General features: G+C 37.7%; 6 protein-coding genes across 13 annotated transcripts; 5 read left to right on the forward strand and 1 right to left on the reverse strand.

The window, feature by feature from the left end:
- Positions 1–577: 577 nt before the first annotated feature.
- On the forward strand, positions 578–4,245 carry LOC141828391 (protein NUCLEAR FUSION DEFECTIVE 6, mitochondrial-like). Its single transcript, XM_074715816.1, has 3 exons — positions 578–754; positions 922–1,040; positions 4,027–4,245. The coding sequence occupies exons 1-3, from the start codon at positions 600–602 to the stop codon at positions 4,044–4,046; spliced, it is 294 nt and encodes a 97-aa protein (XP_074571917.1). The 5' UTR covers positions 578–599; the 3' UTR covers positions 4,047–4,245.
- Positions 4,246–5,591: 1,346 nt separating this feature from the next.
- On the forward strand, positions 5,592–6,215 carry LOC141827093 (protein ASYMMETRIC LEAVES 2-like). The gene has a single exon (XM_074714366.1). The coding sequence runs from the start codon at positions 5,592–5,594 to the stop codon at positions 6,213–6,215; it is 624 nt and encodes a 207-aa protein (XP_074570467.1).
- A 636-nt stretch (positions 6,216–6,851) lies between these two features.
- On the forward strand, positions 6,852–9,728 carry LOC141828562 (pentatricopeptide repeat-containing protein At4g38010-like). The gene is made up of 3 exons (XM_074716016.1): positions 6,852–7,222; positions 7,390–8,962; positions 9,258–9,728. Exon 2 carries the CDS (start codon positions 7,425–7,427, stop codon positions 8,958–8,960), a length of 1,536 nt encoding a protein of 511 aa, XP_074572117.1. The 5' UTR covers positions 6,852–7,222; positions 7,390–7,424; the 3' UTR covers positions 8,961–8,962; positions 9,258–9,728.
- Positions 9,729–9,977: 249 nt separating this feature from the next.
- Positions 9,978–10,744, forward strand: LOC141827552 (putative calcium-binding protein CML46). The gene has a single exon (XM_074714822.1). It carries the CDS (start codon positions 10,054–10,056, stop codon positions 10,597–10,599), a length of 546 nt encoding a protein of 181 aa, XP_074570923.1. The 5' UTR covers positions 9,978–10,053; the 3' UTR covers positions 10,600–10,744.
- A 1,392-nt stretch (positions 10,745–12,136) lies between these two features.
- LOC141828523 (cyclin-T1-3-like) lies at positions 12,137–16,567 on the reverse strand. Of its 8 annotated transcripts, none has more exons than XR_012601773.1 (7): positions 15,965–16,567; positions 15,725–15,806; positions 14,253–14,390; positions 13,974–14,149; positions 13,151–13,371; positions 12,794–13,058; positions 12,399–12,543 (listed from the first exon to the last, which is right to left on the reverse strand). XR_012601773.1 is itself a non-coding variant. In XM_074715963.1 (6 exons), the coding sequence occupies exons 1-6, from the start codon at positions 16,498–16,500 to the stop codon at positions 12,247–12,249; spliced, it is 1,143 nt and encodes a 380-aa protein (XP_074572064.1). In that variant the 5' UTR covers positions 16,501–16,567; the 3' UTR covers positions 12,137–12,246. The 8 variants fall into 8 exon arrangements, 3 of the variants coding, with proteins under 3 accessions (XP_074572064.1, XP_074572063.1, XP_074572065.1); XR_012601776.1 differs by adding an exon at positions 13,434–13,485 and having other exon boundaries at positions 12,794–13,345; XM_074715963.1 differs by lacking the exons at positions 12,794–13,058; positions 13,151–13,371 and adding an exon at positions 12,137–12,311 and having other exon boundaries at positions 12,398–12,543.
- A 405-nt stretch (positions 16,568–16,972) lies between these two features.
- On the forward strand, positions 16,973–21,742 carry LOC141827551 (cytochrome c oxidase assembly protein COX11, mitochondrial). Its single transcript, XM_074714820.1, has 6 exons — positions 16,973–17,270; positions 17,487–17,539; positions 19,301–19,373; positions 19,452–19,556; positions 21,207–21,287; positions 21,368–21,742. The coding sequence occupies exons 1-6, from the start codon at positions 16,989–16,991 to the stop codon at positions 21,467–21,469; spliced, it is 696 nt and encodes a 231-aa protein (XP_074570921.1). The 5' UTR covers positions 16,973–16,988; the 3' UTR covers positions 21,470–21,742.
- Positions 21,743–23,355: the final 1,613 nt, after the last annotated feature.

Raw genomic sequence — 23,355 nt, forward strand, 5'->3', positions numbered from 1 at the left:
TAACCTACCGCTCTTTCTCTTCTTTCATTGTCTCTCATCCATTTTGAAATTTTTAGGCTTTCTAGCCTCATGGATGCCTTTTTTTTAAACTCTAATCTTATTTTGTTAAGCTAAAAGAGATATACTTAATAGTTGAGTAGGACTCGGTTCGACCAGATCATTATAACTCACCTAACTAGATTAACCCATAGAACTAGATGAATCCATTCAATTTGAGAAGTTGTATTTGACCCAATCAACATACCAACTTATCTAGCCTCGTTCGAGACTGCTCTCTCCGGTAGACTTGACATGTCAAACACGTAAATTCGATTTAGCCAATTGAATATATTATTAAAAGATGGAATTTACAAAATTAATTAAGTTTTAAATTTAAAGTGATTATTTCAAAAGAATAAATATTTCATAAGTAAATTTTACAATTAAACACGATAATATTTAATCTATTCAAAGTAATGCACGGAATAGAATGACCGTCAAAAAAGAACATGGTTCGACCCAACTCTCGGTTCGCACTGCGTTGAAGGAAGTCTAAACTCTGAAGGGTTAAGAAGCTGTCTTCGCTGTTTTGCCGAGGTTTTGGATTCCGGAAAGTTGCCATGGCGGCGGCGATTTCGGGAGCACGCAGGGCCTTTGCTAGCAGATGCGTCGCTTCTCATTCGCTCCCTCTTTCTGCCTCTTCCAGGCCTATTCCTTCTCCAGCTACTGCCTTTGCTGGGCTGTCGCGCCGCAAGCTTCGTTTCGGAATCTCGAGGTACATCTCCGACCCAGTTTTACATTGTTTTCCATGTCGATTGTTTGTTTGTTTTTTTTTGCTAGACTGCGAGTTCAGAAATTCACTTTTTCATAGTATTCTTCTTCTTCTTTTTTTCTAATCGACTGATGGAATTGTGTGGATAACTGAACGATTAAGTTTTGCAGGTTGCCTATTGAGTTGGGTTGTGCGCAGTCTTTGATGCCCTTTCACAGCGCTACTGCCACTGCATTGCTCACTTCAATGCTTTCCGCCCGATCTGGAAGTTGGACGTGGCTTTCCGAAGGTGATTGTCGTTTGTTTTCACTTGTCTGATTTATGTTTTTTGCTTCATGTTACTCAATCAGCAAATGATTTGTCAAAACGATCGTTGCATTACTTTCCTGTGGGAGGAGGTGATAATCTTGGATCCTCTCCCTGTAATTGAAGAGATTATTTCTAAGATCATCTTACTGGGGTGGGGAGAGGAGGGAAGGTAAAACGGAAGCCCACCTATTACAAAGAACAACAACTTGCATTTGTAAATGGATAAGAAGGGAAGTAGATGCACAGGTTTCCTCATCCTATATGATATGTTTCTCGAGCAAGGAAATCTAAGCCCTTCCCTTCCTTTCCTTCACACCATCTAAGCCCTAACACTTGGTCCATGTCATGCTGCTGGTGAAAACCGGGTACTATATTCCCATGGACCGGTTCACATTCCAAGATTATGCAATAGTTTTAGAAGAAATGTGTTGGTTTTGTTGGAGATTTCTACTAAGCTTTATATTTGCCTTTTTGCTCTTTCCTCTCACTTCCCCAAGTTAAGGAGGAATGAATGGGTTTATAAACAACCACTTATAAGTTCCTCTTGCACAGGTGTAGGTATGCATGTTAATGGTTAACTTGGCTAACCATACGTGTATTGATGGTTAACTTGGCTTGGGCACTAGATGGAATGCGACACAGGCACAAACACTGAGTTGATTCCTCATGTGTGCGACAAGAATTTTTTTGTAGATAAATTTCCAATTAATTTTTTTTGGAAAACTGTATCTTAAAGTGTCTTTTCCAAAACAGTTTTTTTACTAGGTGACTTGGCTAAAATGTTCCTATTGAATCATCCAACCCTTTTCTGAGGCGCACTCATTTTAGTCTTTATAAAAACAGGGCACATGTCTTGGTTTGATAATAGTCATTACTAACTAATATAATTTGTCATGATTACCAATATTTGACATGTCCTGTGTCAACCTCACAATCTACTTATGACCGAAACTTAGGAGGATGAAGCCTCATGCTACATCTAGAAAGAGAAGGTTACATATTCTATTTATATTGGAAATGAAAGAAAGTTTTGCTAAAGTATTCTTGAATACATTGTTGACAAATCAAGTGCTTGATGGTAATATTGAATTTTATCTTAAAATTTTGAGAAAGAAAATAATGAAAAGAAATACATCAAGTGATATATTGCTTCTAAGGTTTCAGAATTTAAGAAACAAATATATTGTGACCAAATTGTGACTGGATTAGTTGATATTAGCTTGCAAGTTTCATGACCTATATGAAAGGATATTAAATTTGAAGTCAAGTTATCATTAATAATGGAGAAATCATGCAGAAACCAAAAGCTTGTTTAAAGATTTCTATAAATATATGCTTCTAGCCCATTAGTCCACTGGTACTTTTATAAAAGATTTTCCAAACCATTTGGTCATCAACTTGTGGTGCTTATGGTGACTTGATGCCATCAAGTAGTACATTGTAAGGTCTAGGTTTGTAATTGGTTTTCATGATGATAGTTGGTGCTGTCGAGTATTTATATTCATTAATGGTTTGAGATCACCGCCATCATGTTAGTCCCAACTAATTGGGTCGGCTACATCAATAGTTTGAGATCAAAACTGAAAACTGTTATCCAATGCCCACTCTTGGATCTTTAAGCTTCCATTTAGATTGGGATAGTTAAATGATGAGACATCAAATGCTTTAGCTGAGTTTTTTTTTTTCGTTAGAGTTTCCTAATGAGATGATAACAACATTTTGAGCTATCAAGCCTGATGCAACTCTCCATCTTCTTCATATATGCATAGGGCCTTTCAATGGTGTTGTTGGGCTTAAGGCTAGGTTGTCATCTAGAGGTACAATCTTATTTGTAGCTCAACACAGAATAAACTCCACATTGTGAGACACAACTTCTTGTTGTTGGTTGTCTAAGAGGTGGTCTAGTTTTTATAGATGTTTCAACTTATAGAAACTTGATCTTTATATGCTTTTGGTCAATTTAGTTTATCGGCCAATTGTATTTTCTATGTCCAAGATGCCCATTCATAGTAACCATCCATCTTTGATTTGGTTTCTTTATCTAAAAGACTTAGAAAATGTGGACATGTTGAATATGAGGATAATTTAGTCTTTTACTCTAAAATTGTCATTAACTTTAATAGGGAATTCCCTCAATCTCTTAACTGTTCCCCTATACTTTTTTTCTTCCTAAATCCTAATCTAATCATAATCTCCACACCTATTGGTGATTGATAGATATGATACCCTCCCTCCACCGGCATGCTTCGTGATTAGCTGCACACAAATCACATCATGCTTCACGGGTAGTTCCTAAGATACTGCTCTAATTGAGAGAGTGGAGGAGGGGAGGCAGGAGATGGGGCAATCTAACTTGTCCCCAAAGTATATGATTAGCAAATTAAAAATATCTGCTAGGGACATTATGTGAAAGAATATATGGATATGGCCAAAGCGAAAGTAGATTGAGATAACTTAGCATCAGTACCAAATGCTAAAGAAGATGATAACAAATTATAAAAAACTACTTTGATTTTGTATTATCTTTAGTTGAGCTAACAATTGAGGAATTAAAAATGAAATGATATTAGCTTTCTTGTGTGATGATGGTTTTAACCATTACATTTGTGCATGATGGTTAATTGTGCCCTTCATTGGTTGCTCAAGCTAATAATCTTATGGACCTATAACCATTCATGTAATCATGGAACTTCTTCCACAGTAAACCATGCGTCCAAACCTCCTATTAATCATGGCGTTTCTTCTATCATGCTAATCACAATTATGGAGGAATTATCTCGTTTAAGGGAAATCAAGCATATACAAAAATGTCTTTAGGTTTCTTAGGATGAAGTAGTAGATCTTTTATGATTTCACTTGAATACTTTATCTTTTTGGCATATGTATCAGTGTTTAGCTGGTTTAGTGAAGTATTGCCTGATGCGAATTAGCATTGCAACTATAACAATTGAACATTTTTTTTGCAGAATTTGCAAGGACTCTATGATATCTGGAGATAACCCAGAAACGCGCTCAATGAAAGTTAAAACGAATCATGTATCTGTTCACTATAATGACATCTCGGCACTTAGTTTGGCTCTTTTAAAGTGGTTTTTTCTGGATTCCTTCAATATATCAGAAATATCTGAACAGGTCTTGTAAAACCTGTATTGCAAATTTATTTATGAAAAATTGAAAACATTAAATGGCGCTTTTATTGTTTAAAACGTTAAAAATGCATTTTGCCGTCCAAAGTATTCTCTCATAAATATTTTTGAATCATTTGCTTCATTCTCATTCACTAGTACAAGTGGGTTATAGCTAATGTTGGGCTTAGTTCATTAGCTGGTATTTGTTTAGTCATTCATATGTAATAAATAATTAATGTCGAGTATTAATTTGTTTCAAGGGAATTATTAAGTAAAAATAATTAGATTGGCATTGTCCTTCGTCGGATGAGATTGTCATCCCCAAAATAAAGGATCTCACTTATGCACATTTTTAACATTTATTGTTATCGTTTATGAGCTCTGGTTTGTGATTGTATTGTTTGTAATGTTGATATTAGTGATAGTGTTGTGGAGACAATTGAACTATAAAAGTCTCTTTTCCTTTGTTCTACTTTAGCACTCAATGCAACAAAATATGCATGCCACACTAATCAACTACAATAAATTTGTCATCACAGATGGTCAACTAATAAGTATCCATCACAATTATCGTGACACAAGCTATCACATCCAATCACAGAGATTGGACTATGATCATCGATGTGTGTAGTTGCCCGGGCTTTGCTTCAACCAAACTAACCTTGACAGACATGGCTTGGTCGCGCAGCCCAAGTGAGTCATGGCTCGCACCAAAAGATGTATGTCAATTAAGGTTGAATATTCGATTAAAATTAAATTAAATCGAATCGAATTAATTAAAATTAAATCGAATTAAATTTTTTTAAACTAATCAAATCGATTAAATTTTCAAATAAAAATCAAACAAATTGAATCGATAAAATATCAATTAATTAGATTTTCAACTAAATTAATCGAACTAACTGATTTTTTTAAATATTATAAAAAATTTATTTATTAATTAATATTTTATAAATTTACTAATTTAAAATTTTATAAATTATTTTTTAATTTTAATTAATTCAGTTTAATTGAATAAGAAATTAAGAAATTTTAAAATTGATGCCGAATCAAATTAACTATAATTTTAAGTACAAAATATGAGAATAGAAAAAATAGTTATGAAGCTTCTGATTGAAGCATGGCACCCTAAAAGTAGGCCTATTTGCCGGTGAAGCAATGAAGCAGTCATAAGAGATAACCACAAAACCGATAAATCACTTCTTATCTCATCCACCTCCTCCCATTTATTAATTAATTAATTTGACCGTTCAATTTTTCATCGATCATCATCATCACCTAGATCTTCTTCTTCTCAGCTTTCTGACGCCGATCGGGAAAGTTCATCTCTGCAAACGTAACTAACTAATGTGTTTGAAATTCTATCATATATAAGGAAGAGGAGGATCTAGGTTGATCGGTCGATGTCGTCGGGGTCACCGTGCGCCGCGTGCAAGATGCAGCGGCGCAAGTGCACGCCGGGGTGCGTGTTCGCGCCCTACTTCCCGCCGGACCAGCCGAGCAAGTTCGAGTCCGTGCACCGCGTGTTCGGCGCCAGCAACGTAGCGAAGCTGCTGGGGGACCTGCCCCCGGCGCAGCGCGAGCGGGCGGCCGAGTCGCTGGTCTACGAGGCGTGCGCCCGGCTGAACGACCCCGTCTACGGCTGCGTCCGCTACATCACCTTCCTCCATCACGCGCTCCGCCAGGTCCAGATGGAGCTCCATGAAGCCAAGCGCCAGGTCGCCGCCGCCTTCCCGCATCTGCTCCTTCAGACCCCAGCTCCGTCCTTCGGCATGGAGCTCGGCCTCGCCGCTGCCTCTGCCGAAGCGCCGCAGCAGACGCACATCTCGACGCGCCACCACCACCATCAGCAAATGGAGCAGGAAATGGCGATGCTGAGGAGCTATGAGCAGCTGGATGCCAAAAGCTTCAATGGCGGCTTATTCAAGCAAATTGAAATGGGCGACGGCACGATGGGGGTGCTGGGGTCATTCCACCCTACTCTCAGCATGCAACATGACTCCATGAACTTGAATCATTATCCTTGAAATAAATTCATTATTATAACTAATAAAATTTTATTAATTATATATATATATATATGTTTATGAATAATATAGCTTTTTGTTAGATTTTACATAACAATGATTTATTTATATTCTATCTAATTAATATAGCTTCAACTTCGATTGAGAAAATACTATTGAATAATATAAGGGAAGTTGAGAGGTGAATTTCAATGAGGGTTTAGTGCAAGATGAGCTTAGGGCAATATAAATGATTGCAGGAAGCTTTGACAAAGGAACAATAAATTCTTAGTTGAGTAATGAGTTGGCAATCAAGCTCATTCCTAAAATTTTATGCAGGCTTAATTATTTGAATATAAATTGGAATCTCTAAATAGATTTAGTTAAAATAATTTTAATATAAAAATGCACAACGTAATTAGCACAACACAAAATAAGTATATTTAAAATAAAAAAATATGGCATTTTTAATAATAAAAATAATTTTATGAAAATTACATCATCAATCTATTTTATAAATTTTATAAAAATTCTTTTTTAAAAAATATTTTTAGAAAGTAGAGCCGCTCTCTTCCTCCGACCGTACGCTATTAGGTGACAGTAGTAGAGAGCCGGTTTCGGTCGCCCGACGGAGGCGCAGCAGATGATGGCGTCGTCCAGCACGTTGTACTCGTCCCTCAGCGATTCCTCCAGATTACCGATGCTGATGTAAAGCTGCTGCCCCAGGAAGCGCCTCTCCCACACCTCCGACCGCAGGTTCCACATCCCCACGTTGTCGAACGACACCAGGATCACCGACCACGACCCGGGGAACACTTGCACTGCGTGCCTGCTCACGGCGTTCATCAGGTTGGAGTTCTTCCTGACTTTCTCCATCCACTTCTCCGGTTCCCGCATCCTGGTGGTCGTCGAAGTGCTCACGCAAGGTGTTCGTCAAATTCCCGAACTGAAAAAAGAGAATAACATAATTGTGATGGAAGCAGGGCGGTGACTAACCCCACGAGGAAGAATGCAAAGCCATCCAAGTGGTACGCCTGCATTCTAAACTTCGATTCTTATTTGCAACTCTGATTCCTTTTTTTTTATTTATTGTAAACTTCTTTGTAGAAGCATAAGTTTGCAATTACTATTTCTGTTCTACGAAATAGTATCCATGATTCTTATCTGGTTCTATTTTTTTTTATCGATTGTAAAGCTATCAATGATATCTGGGCGCCATAACAAATAACAATGATCAAACTTCTGCAAAGAATACCACTAAACTTCTCAGCACCAGAAATGAAGAGAATCGAAGTCAATCCATACAAGTGGAACCTTGTTCTCAGAGGCTTCTTGGATGGCAATGCCCCAAAGAAGGTACTTGTGGCATATGGTCTCATGAGGAGGAGAAGAGTCAAGGTAGATGGCTTCACTCTTCTCTTTGTCATTAAGGCCTGTGGCCTCTTCATGCACAATATCCGTGTAGGCAAGCAGGTGCATGCTCATGCCACCAAACTCGGCTTTCAAGCAGAGGTAGTGATCCAGACGTCTCTCCTTCAAATGTATGGCATGTTTGGAGATATTGACGCTGCAGATAAGTTGTTCGACGAAACTCCTCACAGAGATATTGTTCAATGGAATGCTCTACTTGCTTTACACTTGCAGAGCAATCGACCATGGAGAACAATTAAGACTGCAAGACGGATGATAAGTGAGGGTGTGCATCCTAATGAAGTCACCGTTGTCAGCATTGTCAGTTCCTGTTCACGACTAAAGGCTTTAGCTGAGGGTAAGCAGTTGCATTGTTATGTGATAAAACGCCTTGCAATGCTCGACACATTTGTGCACAATGCACTGATCAATATGTATGCGAATTGTGCGTGTGTATCCGATGCTCAAATGGTTTTCCAGAATCTGAGAAACAGGAATGAAGTTTCCTGGGCTTCAATGATCAACGCATACAGTGATAATGGCTACCTGAATGAGGCTTTAACTTTGTTCAGGAAAATGGAAGCACTAGGAGAGGAAGCTGATGAAGTAACAATGTTATCTATGGTTTCTATTTGTGCTAAGATTGGAAGATCTGATTTAGGAGAATGGATTGATGAGCACATACAGAGTTGTGGGTTTCATAGGAATATGCACATTTCCAATGCTCTTATCCATATGCATAGCAGATGTGGGAATATAGACAAGTCTTTCAAAATATTTAGCAAAATGGCAAGGAGGAATCTGATAACATGGACTGCAATGACGCAGGCCTTAGCAATGCACGGGCATGGTCAGGCAGCACTGGCTTATTTCTCACAGATGCAGACTGAAGGATTTAGGCCTGATGAGGTGTGTCTCCTGAGCATGATCAATGCGTGCAGCCACTTTGGGCTGGTGGAAGAGGGAAAGCATTTCTTTAGGTGGATGGTAGAGGAGCAAGGAATGAGGCCTTGGATGGAACACTATGGAAGTATGGTGGATCTTCTGTGTAGAGCAGAGCTGATAAATGAAGCATTTGCCTTTGTAGTGAGTATGCCCCTGAAACCAGACATCATCATCTGGCGCACCTTGATTGGAGCATGTAGAGATCAAGGAAATTTCAATTTAGCAAGACAAGCTGTGGATTTCATAACTGATTCTGAACCTGTGGATAGTGGAAATCTCATTTTGAAGTCGAACTTGTATGCCATGATTGGGGATTGGGACAGTGTTGAGGAAGTGAGAAGTTACATGAGATGCAAGGAGGTTGCCAAAAAACAGCCTGCTCATAGCTATATCGAGTCCACAGCCATATAAAAGTAAGTCCATATACACATCTATTCTTTGTAACCTTGATTTATGAATCTTTTCTTTTCTTCTTTTTTATCAGTATTACTGAAGTTTCAGTTGGTGAACATTTGACTTAAAAAAAACTGATTTGATACTGTTTAATCAGCTACAAATTCCATGTATTCTTTTTTACCTGCAAATTCCATGTGTTGTAGAGAGAAAGAAGATGAGAATGGTGGGGGAAAAATTGTACAACTAAACTGTGCTTAATTCACACACGCTTGCTCTTCTAATCTACTGCCTCTTTGTTCTTGTGTTTCGCAGCAAAAATCAGAGAGGGTTCGAAGAAAAGCAGTAGCAGAGGCAGAGCGATGGCGATGGACGATTGCCAATGTCCGTCGCTGGCCTCGAGGTTGCCTAAGCGCAGAGCCTTCGTCGGATTCTATGCTCGTCGCAGACAAGAACGAATATGTCCTTGCGTTCTTGGCCTTATCACATGCATGATCCAGCGTAGGAAGAAAGGTCCCTGCTTTGGCGGCCGGTGGTGGAGCAACAGAGCCAGTCGCTTCCGTCGCCATCGTCTTCGCCGAAACAGTAGCAAGAGGTGTTTCCAGTTTCACCGTCGTCGCTCTTGTTGTCGCCGCCGCCTCCGGCCGAGAGAGACTTATCTCCTGTTCCACCGCAGCAGAACGTAACCAACCATCATACACACTGAATTAATCATGCAAAATCTGAATGCCAAACACCATCAGAATTAGTCGGTTAGGTTTCCAAACACCATCAAAAGTAGCCGGTTAGGTTAGGTTTGAACATCTTGATTATTAAAAATAAAAATATATATCATTGTCTTTTGCATTATAAATTAAAAGTGGTCCTCCTACTTCCTGCTTCCTCCGAAACTTCATGGCAGTTCCTTGTTCCTTGGAGGACAAAGTCATACACAGCGCATGGCGTGGACAACTGGGCGATCGAATTGCTCTCCAGACTTTCCCTTCACCTTCCGTGAAGTTGCTCCAAAGTCGGCGTCGACCATGCCTATAACTGAATCTCCTCCTCCCTCTCAACCCATTGCCGTGTTGGACCGACAACGCATTTTCATTACGCATGCGAGCGACCGTCAATGGGGATGATGAAGGAAGGGGAAGGCCCTGTCCACCAGTTCTACGTCACCACCTCTCTCCTCTATTACCTCGTCCTTGTCCTCATCGCGTTCGTCCAGTTCTCCCTCCGCTTCCTCAGCCTCCTGCCTCAGTCCGGCAGTTGTTCGACGGAAAGCCCGAGAGATAAGGGGCCTCCTCGGCCTGCTGTTCCGCGCTGCGAGGGTGCGGTTAGCGGCGACGATCTCAAGCTGGTGCTGCAGGGGCTGGGATTAGTGGCGGGATGGGAGGCAGGCTCCGGTGTAGAGGAGGGGGTGGAGGTGGCGCATGAGTTGCTGGAGGAGAAGACGGCGAGCTTGGCGGAGTTGAAGGAGGCGTTCTACGTGTTCAACAGAAACGAGGACGGTTTCATAAGGGCGGAGGAGGTGTGGAGTGTTATGAGAAGGCTGGGGTTGAGGGAGGAGGTGAGTTTGGATGATTGCCGGAGGATGATCAGGGTATTCGATCAAGACGGCGATGGCAGGATTAGCTTCAGCGAGTTTAGGAATTTACTTGAGAATGCTGCCTAATTTACATCTCTTTTTAATTGTCGTTTTGTTTTGTTTTGTTTTTTGTGTTCCTTTTTTAGAAAAGAAGCCTCTTTTCTATTCACGAGCACAGCAAAACGTTTACAATTACCTCAACATAAATATAGAGAAACTTTTTTTTTTATAATCTCTTGAAATTAACTGTTGAACTTATTATTTGTGAACGTTAATTTATCGATCGATCCTAATGTATAAGTATACTAATCTTCACGATTATACAGGTTTAGAAATTTTTAGGGTTTTTTTTTTATCACAGACTTGACTTGGATCAACAGTTGATTAATCTTAACGATCGGTTGATACATTAAACCGGTTCTAACTGAATTTAGAAAAAGAAGGAATCGCGGATTAACCTGAAGTGTGTTGTCTTCGTCCAAAGAGACCAGTGCATCCCCTTCAGCTGCGGAGAAGAGAAGGACGACCGGCTGAGGGGCGATCTCGAAGCGATCGTCGAGCTCCACCAGCCACGCTGCCACAGCGCCATGCGTGCCTTCTTCCCACGTACGTAACCCTACTAAGCCATGCCCAATTCGCCCCGATCCGGGTCCATGAAAGTTTTCCACCGGCCACTAGGATAAATCGGAAAGTGCACACAGTGGTCAACTCAGACGCCCAGCATCCTTTGATTGCCTTCTCATTTAGAGGAAAATTCCTGCGCATCCTTTGATTGCGCTCTCCATTTGGAAGAAAATTCCTGCAAATACGCCGTAGCTGGGATCGAACCGTAGATACCTGAATGATAACCTAGATATCCTACAGCGACACCATTGCGCCAGGCACCCAATTCACCCCCTCCAAGCTCCCTTGCCGGAATGATCTCCCGCTAAATTACACATTTGTATCCGTCAAAATCTCAAAAAACAAAAATTATTTATTATCTAAATATGATTTTAAGACTCATTGTATAATTTCATCATAATTATTAATTATCCTACAACTAATATATAAAATTATTATTTTCTCCTCTAATTTTTGTGTAATTACAATTTCATTTTATAGATTCAAATCATTCTCACAGTTTTGTAATTTTAAAATTTTATTTCCACCTCCGAATATTATGTTTATAATAGTGATGATGATATCCCTAGGGCCATAGTGCAACGATAGAACATTCAGGTTGTCACCCATGCACCGCGGTTCGATCCCTAACTACGGCATATTTACAGGAATTTTTCTCCAAATGGGGATCGCAATCAAAGGATGCTGGGCATCTGAGTTGGCCGCTATGTGCGCTTCCCGATTTACCTTGATGGCCAATGGGAAACTTCCGTGAGACCGAACCGGTCACCCCAGGAATTAAGTCAATACGACTAACTAGGATTATCATTTTTTTTTTATAATAGTGATGATGATTATTTGAGTATAGCAAACGGCTTCCATCGAGCATTCCAAGTAGGAGTCGGAATCTTACAGATTGTGAAATTACAAGTTCATAGCATACTCTATTTTGCTAATACACTAAACTTCAGATTTTATTTAGCAAATTATCCAAGGGATATATCATATTGACACAAAAAGGGGCAACATTGGAAGTTAGAATTTTTCTTAGCAACTATATGGTTCACAAGGTGTAAGTACAAAAGCAAACTGGATAGCCATTAGGACAGCCAATTTTTCCTGATACACTAACTAGTTGCTACTAAAAAGCAAATGCCTTTCCTCCAGTAAAGAATGCTCTATCAACTGTTGGACAACTTCTGCAGCTCCAACAAAAAGTATAGAACATAAGATAAACATCACCAGCGATCATGGGAAAGCAGAAAATTCATTAACTAGATACCTTGGAGGATAGATGGTGTTGTATGAAACTGGTGCAAAATGCTTGGATGTAAGGCTGTCTCAACATTTAGGGTCCTGGCAGCAAGAAATGCAGCTCCAGAAGCAATATGACGAGGTTTAAACTGAAGGCAAAGTGAAGTTCGATAACTGCAGATCAAAAAACAGTCATGAGCTGTATATTGGATAGCTAAGCCGTTGCCGTAATCAAAGTATCATAGAATGAAAACTAGCAAAAGCCAACAGCCAAACCATTTTGTCGCAAGCAGAAAAGTGGCAACGCTACATGAGGTGCTCGGTGAATTAAAATAAACATATCAGATGTGATGGCAAATAGAAAGATACAAGCAAATCAGGATGAGAGCAAAAGCATACAATCCTACATACAAAGACTCCTTACCAAAATCAAAGCAGCAGTCCATCTGATACATAGTCTGAGAATCTTCAGTTGAAATTCTGTTTTAGTGCTAAACTATAGCATGTCTTTTGGAACCAACCATACATCAATTCCCGAAACCAGGAATACTCCAATATTCCAGTCCCATAATCCATTATTCAATCAGGAAAGTAGTATAAATTTGGGAAACAAAGAAGAGAACAATTCTCTCCTTGATGCTTGTAGCTTCTGCTTACAGTGTATATCAAAGATGATCTAATCAGATATCCTGCATTATGCAAAAATATATAGGTGCATATGCTCCTTTTGGATAGTTAATAAATGCCCAAGAAACATGAGTACACTGAATGGAATGGTTACCTCTTTTGGATAAAACAATTAGTCTGTAACTTAACTTATCAGACAGTCCTTAAGTTTGTAAAAAGGACCAGACTAATGTATGCAGGCGAGATGCCACTTCGAAAATTAACTGGAGATCACCATGCAATTGTTGAAAGCCAACCAAGACATCTATAGAGAACTTCAATTAGCAACCACCCTCAATCCTGAACACACCTGGAGATGACCATGCTATACCTGAACTAGAAAATTAAAGACATCTCGGAACTAGGATATGGATTATTTCACCTGTATAAAAATGTACCTTTACTAGAAGAAACAACATTTTCAGATGTCAAGACACTGCAAACAACCTTCTGCTTAATGTTCATGCAAACAAAACAACATTTCATTACCGTGAAGTCAGGAAGCTAGAACACTAATTTTATAAAGCAAAATCCACTACCCAGGAAGCTAGTTTTATTAAGCCTGTAAATATAAAGCTCATTTATTAACATTACTGAAGAGACTAGAAAAACAATAAGACAATTTTGGTTTGGGTTGATAGTGAAATATACATATTGAGTAAACATGCCGGTGCATCCATGCATGTATCTGAGAGGGGGCAAAAACAAGGCTTCCTGTTGTGTTTATGCAAAATGAGTAAAAATATTGAGTCGCCATATAGAATTGGTATTATATATCCAACCCTTGAAATGAACGAAAGGGAATGGAATGTAGATATTTTTTATATAAAAAAAAAGATAAATAAGATTGAAGATGCCAGACATATTTTATAACAAAATAAAGATATTAGTTAGCATGTTGAGAACAAAAAATTTAATTATGCTCCTAACAGACATACCCTTTACTGACTATACTCCAAGCCAGACTATGAAGCACAGATTGTGAGAGTCCAAGTTTCCCAAGAACTGATGCCAAAGGAACAAAAGGATGCTCCACTTCAAGTTCAAAATCCAGAGTAGTCAGTATCTTTTGTTCAGTTTCAATAACCTTATCACGGTACTGTTCAAACCATTCCTGCATGATAGATTACAAGGTTTCATGCATCAAAATAAAAATGGAAAGAAACTAAATAAAGAGTATAATTTCAGAAAGGAAAAAAGATAGATCAAACAATTACTTTCGTATGATGTAGATACGGAAAACAAGGAATTCTGAGAAGTTTTGAAACTTCAGTTGATACCCTGAGCACTGAATTCAATAAGCATGGTGTATCTTCAGACTTAGTTGCCAGGAACAAAGCAGCAGTCGCAATCAACTGATGCAATAAATATTAAGAGTATTAGAAGGTAATACGCTTATTTTTTTTTTAAAAAAAACCTAGACATACAACCAGAATAAGAAAACAAAAACTTGTTGCTTCCTACAAGCTGGTGTGACACATATAATTGAAATAAACTGATGTAGCACAACCTAATATTTTACCCCTTTTTTCATCTTTCATATATAAAACAAAAGTGATAAAAGGTAAGAAAAATAAAGCAAAAAGTAAAGGATGGAGGAAGGAGAACTGTTGAAAACTTTAAAGTTAGCAGTAAACTAAAATATTAAACAGTGTTTCAAGGCATATATAAGCGTATAGGATTTACTAATAAACAATCTCTTCCTAAAATTCTGAGTTGTCCCTCATCATCTAAAATGTCATTTGTCCTTCATGTACTCATGTAGGGTTAGTTAAGTTGATAAGCCTGTGAAATGTGTAAGAGAAGTATAGGACCACAAGCATGCTTGAAATTTTAAGAATGGAGAAATTGAAATTACAAGAGAAGAGAAGAATAGAAGCAGATGAAACATTGAATATGTGTTGAGCTTGATCGACATCACTAAACCTGTTTTGGGCATTATCCTGAAAAGACCCATTTAAATGGGATTGCCCTCAAAACCCACTGCTGTAGATAAATCACTCACGATCCTTTAGGAGAAAACATATTTTATTGAATCCAAATTTCAATGCTTGTACACTCTCAGATGTCATTTACATAAGCCCTACTACGTGAAATAAAAAAGGAAAAAAATAATAATGTTTGAGAGATTTTGTTGATAATAATTTCCACTATAAAAAGTACGGATCATCTTTAAAGGATGTAGTTAAATTTAAGCTCTGCTGTGTCTTTAAAGTTCTTGAATTTTGAGGATGAGAAGGCCGTCAGCTACTTTATCCAAGCAATCAAATTAGTACTTGTCTAATTGAGTATGACACCTCTTAGCTTTGCAGTCAATCAAGCCAAACAGGTGCCACTTCTAATATCCTAAATTACCTATGACTAATAGGTCAAGGAAATCCATCACAAATTAAAAGTAATTGGCAATCTGAACCTTCTTTTAAAATCTCACTCATGGTGTGTAAATTTCACTCATGAAATATTTTCTTCTTGGTTAAACAAATCTGTTTTTGAGATTTTAACTTTAAGATTCACATTGGTAATTAATTGGGTTTAGTTAAGGTTATTGTTCAATTGAAGGCCAAAGCGTTAGACATTAAAAAAAAAAAAAGTACATATGATCGTATTCCTCTATTCTTCTAATTACAAGCTAGCCACTACAAATACCATCAGGCTTGTTAAGCACAATCATGGGATGTTGGTTACTCACAAATCTATCATGGCAGGCATGAGATCTCCGAAAAAAGAACCGGTGGCAAAGGACCATTGCTGCTCCAATCGTAGTTTGTGGCCTGCAAATTCAAAATAAAATCAATATCAAAAAATGTACCACCAACTTTTAACGGAGATCTGTCCATCAGACAACCTCACCATAATCTACGAATACTATCAATTAAAATCTAAGAAAATCTCCTCAAAATCAAAGAGAAGATAATGGCAGCGAAGTTACAGGTCAAGCCTGAGCCCGAGATGCTGGAGGTACGAGCAGTAGGAGAACCGCAACTCCGTTTCAAGCAGGCAATCGATGCCATCCTTCCTTGAAGGAGAGCACATCTCGATCTCGCTCCTCGTAACAAATGGTGCACCCTCGGCTTCCGAACGTACGGGCTCCCGCTGCTCGTGCGGCTGCGCCTCGTTCAGGTCACGGCGTCGCGCGTTTTCGTCTTTTCGCCTCGGGGACCGCATGACGGACCAACAACTAGACGACACGGTACCGCCGTTGGCGCCGGAGTCCCACGCAGGTCGGTCGGGCAAGAACCTCCTTTTCTTCGTCGGGGGCGGACCACCCGAAGCGGCACAAAAGTCGGATAACGCATGATCCCGTTGATTTGTGGAAAAGGAGAGATTCGTCAAGGGATTCTGTGGAGCATCAGGGTCGAAGATGGCATAGGAGAAAGCGAATCTCGAATAGGAGGGGCCTGCGGAGGCGGAATTGGAAGAGGATCTGAGGCGGTAGCCACCGTCAAAGGGCTGAGAAGCAGCCATGAATTAGGGTTCGAATTGAAGAGCGGCTCTGAAAGGGATTGGAGGAGAAATTGAGGGCGAGGATGAGTTTATAGGCGACGGGGAAGGGAAGACGCAGGAGCCCTAGTTGAGAGGGTAAATAAATACGGAGGTAGCGTTACTTGGGTGACAAAATATTAATGAAAGTAATATTTTTATTAATTAAAACTTGTATAAATAATTTATCTTTTTTTTATCAAGTACTCCTTTTCTAAAAATTACTATAATAGTATCACGCCTATAATTTTTAATATAAAAAATAAAATAAAAATAAAAAATGAACTTTTTTACTTATTTAATTTAATTAATTATAATATGATGAATATTAATTTAATCAAAATGTAAATTACTATTAAAAAATTAAACTATTTCTGAAAAAAAAATATATAACCTAAATTAAAATGAGACATTCCCACAACAAAACATAAGAACGGCAACAAAACCTATTCTACCACGAAACCTATTCACTAATGCGGCCCTTCATCTACCGCCTCCGAAATCTCTCCTCCAGTTCTCCCTTTCGCTTCCCTAGCCCCAACGCCGTCGGCACTCTTCCCAATGCCTTCAGTCAGTGCCGATGCGCCTCCGGCGGTGGCCTCTCAGATCCCGCCCGAGACCACAGCTCGCGCAAAACGCTAGTTTACCTCCTTGGTTTAGTAGGGGCGATGGTCGGTGCCTCCTACGCTGCCGTTCCTCTCTACCGCCGGTTTTGCCAAGCCACCGGCTACGGAGGCACAGTGAATCGCCGAGAGGTGAGCTTTCTCTTTCCTCTTTTGATTTTTCTTCTCTTGTGATCGTCGACTCGATTTGCTTCATGTGTTTTCCATGGGATCTACTGTGTTGATGGGTTTTACTCTCGTGCACAAATTTTCTCCATTCTTGCGTTTTTTTTTTTAATTTTCTTATGGCTGAATTGAATTTTAAAGTGCTTTCGTTTATGGTTTATGACAAGGAATGACTCTCTGCAGACTGTAGAGGAGAAGATTGCCCGCCATGCCCTAGACGGAACCAAGAATTCGAGGTGATCATTCTTCACTTCTCTTTAGAAAACTGCAATTGAGGCTGTTGTTGTTCATTGATAGATCGGTTTTAGAGTAATTAAAGAAAAAAACTATTTTTTCCCTATAGAACAATTCTCCTTGGTTCCGAATATGTTTGGAAATCATAGTAGATCAAGTTAGTTTTGTTAACCAAAATTTTCTTCAAAATTTTGGTGACTAATAAAATGTCTAATGATTGGAAGAAAATCTGAATAAAATACTCAAATTGTTTAATAATAGATCAAGTGAATGATTCATTATCAAAATTTAAGAAAGAGTTAATTTGAGAGGAAGATAAGCAGTGGAACAAAAATTTCTGAAATCAATTAAGATTTTATAATCAGAGAATTGACCAGATATGCTATTTATTTAATTTGGCAACTCATCAAGAAATGCCAAGTAAATAATAGTATTTGGATATTTGCACATGGTTTGTTTTGTTTACAAAGAAATTATTTATGATGGATCTGAGTAAAGGAATATCTACTAATTATATTGATGTGAATTTGTGACTGGTGTTAAACTTTAAAAAAAGTGGCTGTTGAGTGCTTATAACTGTATGCTTGTGTCATTATGCTTTTAGTTCTTTACATTAGTACTAAGCAGACTCACTAGATTGTTGATGTTAAACCCATGATGTGTATCATCTGCTGATCATATTTTGTTAATTGGTGAGTTTAGTTGAAGTAAACTCAGACCTCGATCACGGAGTTAAGCTTAGGAAATTAAAGATTTTAAGCTAATTAGAATGGGGATTTATTTAGTCAAATATTAATGATAAAAAAAAGAAATAGTTAAGTTGGACATGCAACAGTGTTGTAAGTGAAAGCTTAAATCTCTCTGATCTATTATTTAAGAATGAGGAGAGATTGAATAAAATCTCATAAAAGTAGGGGGTGGCTATTATTTGAGAATGAGGAGAGATTGAATAAAGTCTCACAAAGATAGGGTGGTTATGTTAGAGTAGATTATATTAACCTAAAACAAGTTAGATGTTGAAATTAAATGTCTTTATGCCAATGTGAACTTACCTATATTAGTTTATTTTAGTAGTTGAATCATCATTATCATCAACCCATTTGTGCTACCTAGTTACGAATGGCTACTAGTAGCCTATCCGTCCATCAAGCTCTATGGACAGGTATCATTAGCGATTCAGTCCTACAAGTGTGGGTATGTGGATGTAGATAAAATTGTCCAATATAAAGAACACAGTTAAGGTTAAGCGAGTGATTATTTGGATCTATTTTTTTACAAATAGTTAAGTTCAACTTGAAGTTTATTCAAGTTCAATTGAGCCCTTTATTCTTAATTTTTGGTTCTAATGGAGATTGATTCATGAGTGTACCTGTCAAAAACAAAAAAAAAGTATATGCACAAATAATCTTTAACATAATTTATGGCATGGGTGGATGGATTTGACTAGTTGAGTCTATTGGTGTTCTAGATAATTAAGGTTGTGAATGATAGAATTACAACACATGATTGAAGTTATATAGTTCAATTGCCAAGATGGTGTGATGATTAACATTAAGTCCATTATCTCAAGTCTCAACCAGTTGGCTAATCTAAGGGACTTTACTCAACATAATAATCACGCACCTTGCAATTAAAAAGATGATTTAATCACACTTAAGCAGTTGAGCATATATTTCCACCTTATGTTCCGTTTACTTGTGGTTAAGGCAGACTATTTTAACCATATAGGTCATCCGATATTAGTATGATATCTCTTTCTGCAGGGATGTGATTGTTCAGTTTAATGCTGATGTTGCTGATGGAATGCCATGGAAATTTACTCCGACACAAAGAGAGGTTGGTGTCATTAAAAGATTATATAAAAGCTGGTTTTATTATGCTCATAATTTTCTATAGTTGTTTTGTATCTCTTAGGTAAGGGTAAAACCTGGGGAAAGTGCTCTTGCATTTTTTACTGCTGAAAATCGTAGCTCAACTCCCATTACTGGTGTTTCTACATACAATGTTACTCCAATGAAGGTATTAATCCCAAAATTGTAGTGCATGCTTCTTAACACATTTTTTCTTTGATACATTTAAGCTGCATGATTAATTTGGCAAATTACTGGATTACAAGTTCTACATTTTTTTTATCTTGTGCCAACATGAACTTTCCAACACTGCACTTCCTGGTCATACGTGGAACTAGTTATTAATCCATGTGATTTGCAGAGTTTTCCATTAACTACATTAAATTCTGATAAAATTATGTAATTAGATATATGATTAATTTTTTTATATGCCCAAGATTTTTAAAACTGTTTACGAGGCATCGTGAAACCTTTTTTTTTATCAAATTTAGTTTAAAAAATTAACACAAAATATAGTACATAATTTTTATTATCTACTATACATATATGAATTCTAAACCAACCTACTATACATATATGAAGAGGTGTTCGGTCCCATGATAATAGAATGGAAATAAAGAGTATTAATCTCATTAATAAATCTTATTATTATAGGATCATTCATCTTAAGAGACAATGCATGTGAGGAGTCTGTTTGAATCTGCCACCCACCAAGCCAATTATGTGAGACCTTCACCATGTATGTATACATGGCCATAATTCTCAGAAAAAGGAGAAATGTGATTTCTATAACTCCATAAAGTCCACAGTGCGTCCTATTTCTCTGCTAGAAAATTTGGAGCTCTGCAAACTCAAAGTGACACATGGTAGTAGACGAAATTTGCAACATTGAAACCAAAAAAGAAAAAAAAATCAATTATAAAATCTTCAGACCTGCTTCTGCTTGTCTGCGTTATTTGTTTCACACATTTGTTCAATAAAAATATTTGCAAAACGTGGAGTAGCCATGATTTTCATCCATTACAGGTTGATTTCCGGTTTATTGGGTTTTAAACTTTGTCAAACAAATTTGCAGAAATAAATTTCTCTTGCCCCCACTATTTAATTCTGATAGATCTACTCTGAGTATTGATCATATGCTCTTGTTCAAAAACTTGACAACAACAATAACAATCAAGCCTTTATCTCACTAAGTAGGGTCGGCGGCTATATGGATTCTCCTACGCCATTGCTTAAAAACTTAACACAATTGGGAAAATTGCCTCATAAATATTCCTCTTCTCAGGATGCATGACATAGATAACTGCACCGTTTATGCACTACCTTAATATTTTGTTCAAGCAATGTAGATTGACTTGAGATTTCCTTATCAGGTGGAAGGTATCATTGTCTTTGTATTATTCATCACACAGGAAGTTTGTGCATTAAAAATGGCATTTCTGTAATTGAAATATTTATTGATAAAATGCAAGTTAGGTTGCTATTTTGCTATGTAGTATCAGGAGGCACTATATTTTGTAAAGGGTGCATAATAGTTGCATTCTTTGATATGGATTTAGTGTATGTTTTGACACTTTCAACTTGAATTGTCATTGAGAGATACTTTCAACAACATTTGGCCTGAATCTACTCTTCTTGGCCCATTTACTTTGAAAATGGAAGAATAATAGGCAGGATATGTAAATTAAAATATCTCTGTTTTTTCTCCCATTTGGCCATAAGTAAAAACCCCATAATACCTGTTCTTAGATTTGGTTTTGCACCTTTTATTTTCAAAAGTTGGGAGAGGTGTAACACCTTTGTGATTAACTTTGGATAGGCTGCAGTTTATTTCAACAAAATTCAATGTTTTTGTTTTGAGGAGCAGCGACTTCTTCCTGGAGAGCAAATTGACATGCCGGTGAGAAGCAAAACTCATGCTATTCTAAGTTCAAATTTTTGTATCTTATTTCTTATGACAATATTGACAATTTTCTGCAGGTATTTTTCTACATTGATCCAGAGTTTGAGACTGATCCTAAGATGAATGGCATCAACAACTTGATTCTTTCGTATACCTTTTTCAAAGTTAATGATGGTTAAACTATAACATCACAAGTTCATTTATGATGGTCAACTGGGGCTTCTAATGCTGGTTGATTGTTCTTGTATTATTTATTTGATTAGTAATTATCATGGCCATTGTACTTTGTTCCTGCTGGAATAATTTTGCAATGGCATTGGAGCATAAGAAATGAAGTCCAAAACATGTAGTTGCTAGACTTAAGAAATTGTAACAGATAGCTGATTTTTCTGATGACCAGGTTCCCGAGTGAATGGCAAAGTTTTTGCCAGTTCGAGATAATTTTGGTGTACGAAGAGATATTGCTTTAGTTGGCTTTGATTCAGTTTATTCTTATCATCTTGTAAGTAGATCTAGCAAAATCTACTCATGTGAAGCCTTGATGTGTGTCTAAGTATTGCTGCATCAGCAAAAGGAATATTGTTGAAATTATAGTCAATGTACATAATCAAGTACTTGCATCTTTAATGCACAGTTAAATCATGTTGCTAACACAATAATGTGATTAAACCCAGCCTCTAGTGAGTCATTTCCATAACAAATTAGACCTAGAAAGGTGACTTTAAGTAATGGTTTCCAAAGAACATAAAGTTGACACCCAGGATATGCCTTTTAAAGTTTGAGTACTGATAGATACTTACAACTTTATCATTTAGCTATGCCTTGAAGTTTTTTTTGAGCCTAGGATGATGATAACACATATTGATAGGCTTTTCCATGCTTTGATTGAATTTGTATTTCTTTCATGAATACAAATTATGGAAGGAAAAATATGTATGTGAGCTTTTTAATGAAAATGAAATAATATACTTTTGATGTCATTGATTGCTTATCCCTTGCATGATTGATCACCACGATTGATATTTTTTGATCTTATGCATGTATGTATGTATGTTTTATTTATCGCAAGCTTAGTAATTTTTGATGTTTTGCAAAACGAGAGTTGAATTGGGTGTGATAAAGTTGGACAGCATCCTAACCTGCAAAACCAACATTTAGAGGTCCTGCAACGATGAGTTTGAATTGGGTGTGTCGAGAGATAATCCTTGGGCTCAACAATTTACTTGGTCTTAGCACTCCTTGTTTGACAATCGATGTGGTCAGTCGATACCATGACATATAGGTGGAGGTTGCCTCTCTATCCTCGCCCGACTAATCCATTGTATGCGATACGATACATCGTGTCAAAGGTGACTCAAAATTATGTGTATGCATTTCATATTTCCTTTGTTGCAGCTGTTTCTGATCTTCTTGTTGGTGCAACTGTTTCTGATCTTCTTGTTGCTCTGTATGCTGTTGTCGTAAAGGATTATTAGAGTCGATGCCCTTGCAAGTTCAACCGAGAGGTTGTTCCCTCCAGGTAGAGACCGCATACGTCAAGGATGCAGTCTCGGGAAGTAGAGACCACATAGGTGAAGGACGCAGCTCAAGCTCGATGAGTTTGTGCTGCACCAGGGCATTATAATTCATAGTTTGATTGAGTCACAACAATCATCACCCTTCTTGGCACACCTACTGCCACCATCCTTCCTTTACACCAACCTGAGCACACTCATTCCCATTTGTTTCTTATTTTATAATTCTTAGTGCTGATTTTCTTGTTGACTTCGTAAAGATTAGGCTTAAGAAAGAAGAATCAATAAACAAATATGGCAAAAGTCAAAGGTCACTTGGAGAGATTTAACTTATGGCATAATTGTAGTCCACTCAAATCTTTAATAAAAGTTGAGGCTCGTAGAAAGTCAAAACAATATGATATAGAACATCATCATTATTATTATTTTTGTTTTGTCAAGAACAAGCTTCCTCTACCATAGCTCTGATGCGTGTTGACTAATAAATATTTCAAAATAGTTCATTAATCTCACCTTTCCTTGAAGATGAAAACAAAAGAATCATTACCAAG

The sequence above is a fragment of the Curcuma longa genome, chromosome 4 (genome assembly GCF_044706935.1).
Source record: "Curcuma longa cultivar G26 ecotype Majalengka, Jawa Barat chromosome 4, ITB_CL_G26_1.1, whole genome shotgun sequence".
In the NCBI taxonomy this organism is placed as follows: Eukaryota; Viridiplantae; Streptophyta; class Magnoliopsida; order Zingiberales; family Zingiberaceae; genus Curcuma; species Curcuma longa.

Excerpts from the sequence above, each read along its gene's own strand:
- LOC141828391 (XM_074715816.1), top strand. The coding sequence starts at position 600 with ATGGCGGCGGCGATTTCGGGAGCACGCAGGGCCTTTGCTAGCAGATGC. Across the intron at positions 755-921 it reads CTTCGTTTCGGAATCTCGAG|GTTGCCTATTGAGTTGGGTT; the intron begins GTACATCTCCGA and ends TAAGTTTTGCAG. Across the intron at positions 1,041-4,026 it reads TTGGACGTGGCTTTCCGAAG|AATTTGCAAGGACTCTATGA; the intron begins GTGATTGTCGTT and ends TTTTTTTTGCAG.
- LOC141828523 (XM_074715962.1), bottom strand. The coding sequence starts at position 16,500 with ATGGCTGCTTCTCAGCCCTTTGACGGTGGCTACCGCCTCAGATCCTCT. Across the intron at positions 14,391-15,724 it reads ATGCCTGCCATGATAGATTT|TTGATTGCGACTGCTGCTTT; the intron begins GTGAGTAACCAA and ends TTATTGCATCAG. Across the intron at positions 12,315-12,397 it reads AACACCATCTATCCTCCAAG|AAGTTGTCCAACAGTTGATA; the intron begins GTATCTAGTTAA and ends TTGGAGCTGCAG.
- LOC141827093 (XM_074714366.1), top strand. The coding sequence starts at position 5,592 with ATGTCGTCGGGGTCACCGTGCGCCGCGTGCAAGATGCAGCGGCGCAAG.
- LOC141828562 (XM_074716016.1), top strand. The coding sequence starts at position 7,425 with ATGATCAAACTTCTGCAAAGAATACCACTAAACTTCTCAGCACCAGAA.
- LOC141827551 (XM_074714820.1), top strand. The coding sequence starts at position 16,989 with ATGCGGCCCTTCATCTACCGCCTCCGAAATCTCTCCTCCAGTTCTCCC. Across the intron at positions 17,540-19,300 it reads GACGGAACCAAGAATTCGAG|GGATGTGATTGTTCAGTTTA; the intron begins GTGATCATTCTT and ends CTCTTTCTGCAG. Across the intron at positions 21,288-21,367 it reads GAGAGCAAATTGACATGCCG|GTATTTTTCTACATTGATCC; the intron begins GTGAGAAGCAAA and ends AATTTTCTGCAG.
- LOC141827552 (XM_074714822.1), top strand. The coding sequence starts at position 10,054 with ATGGGGATGATGAAGGAAGGGGAAGGCCCTGTCCACCAGTTCTACGTC.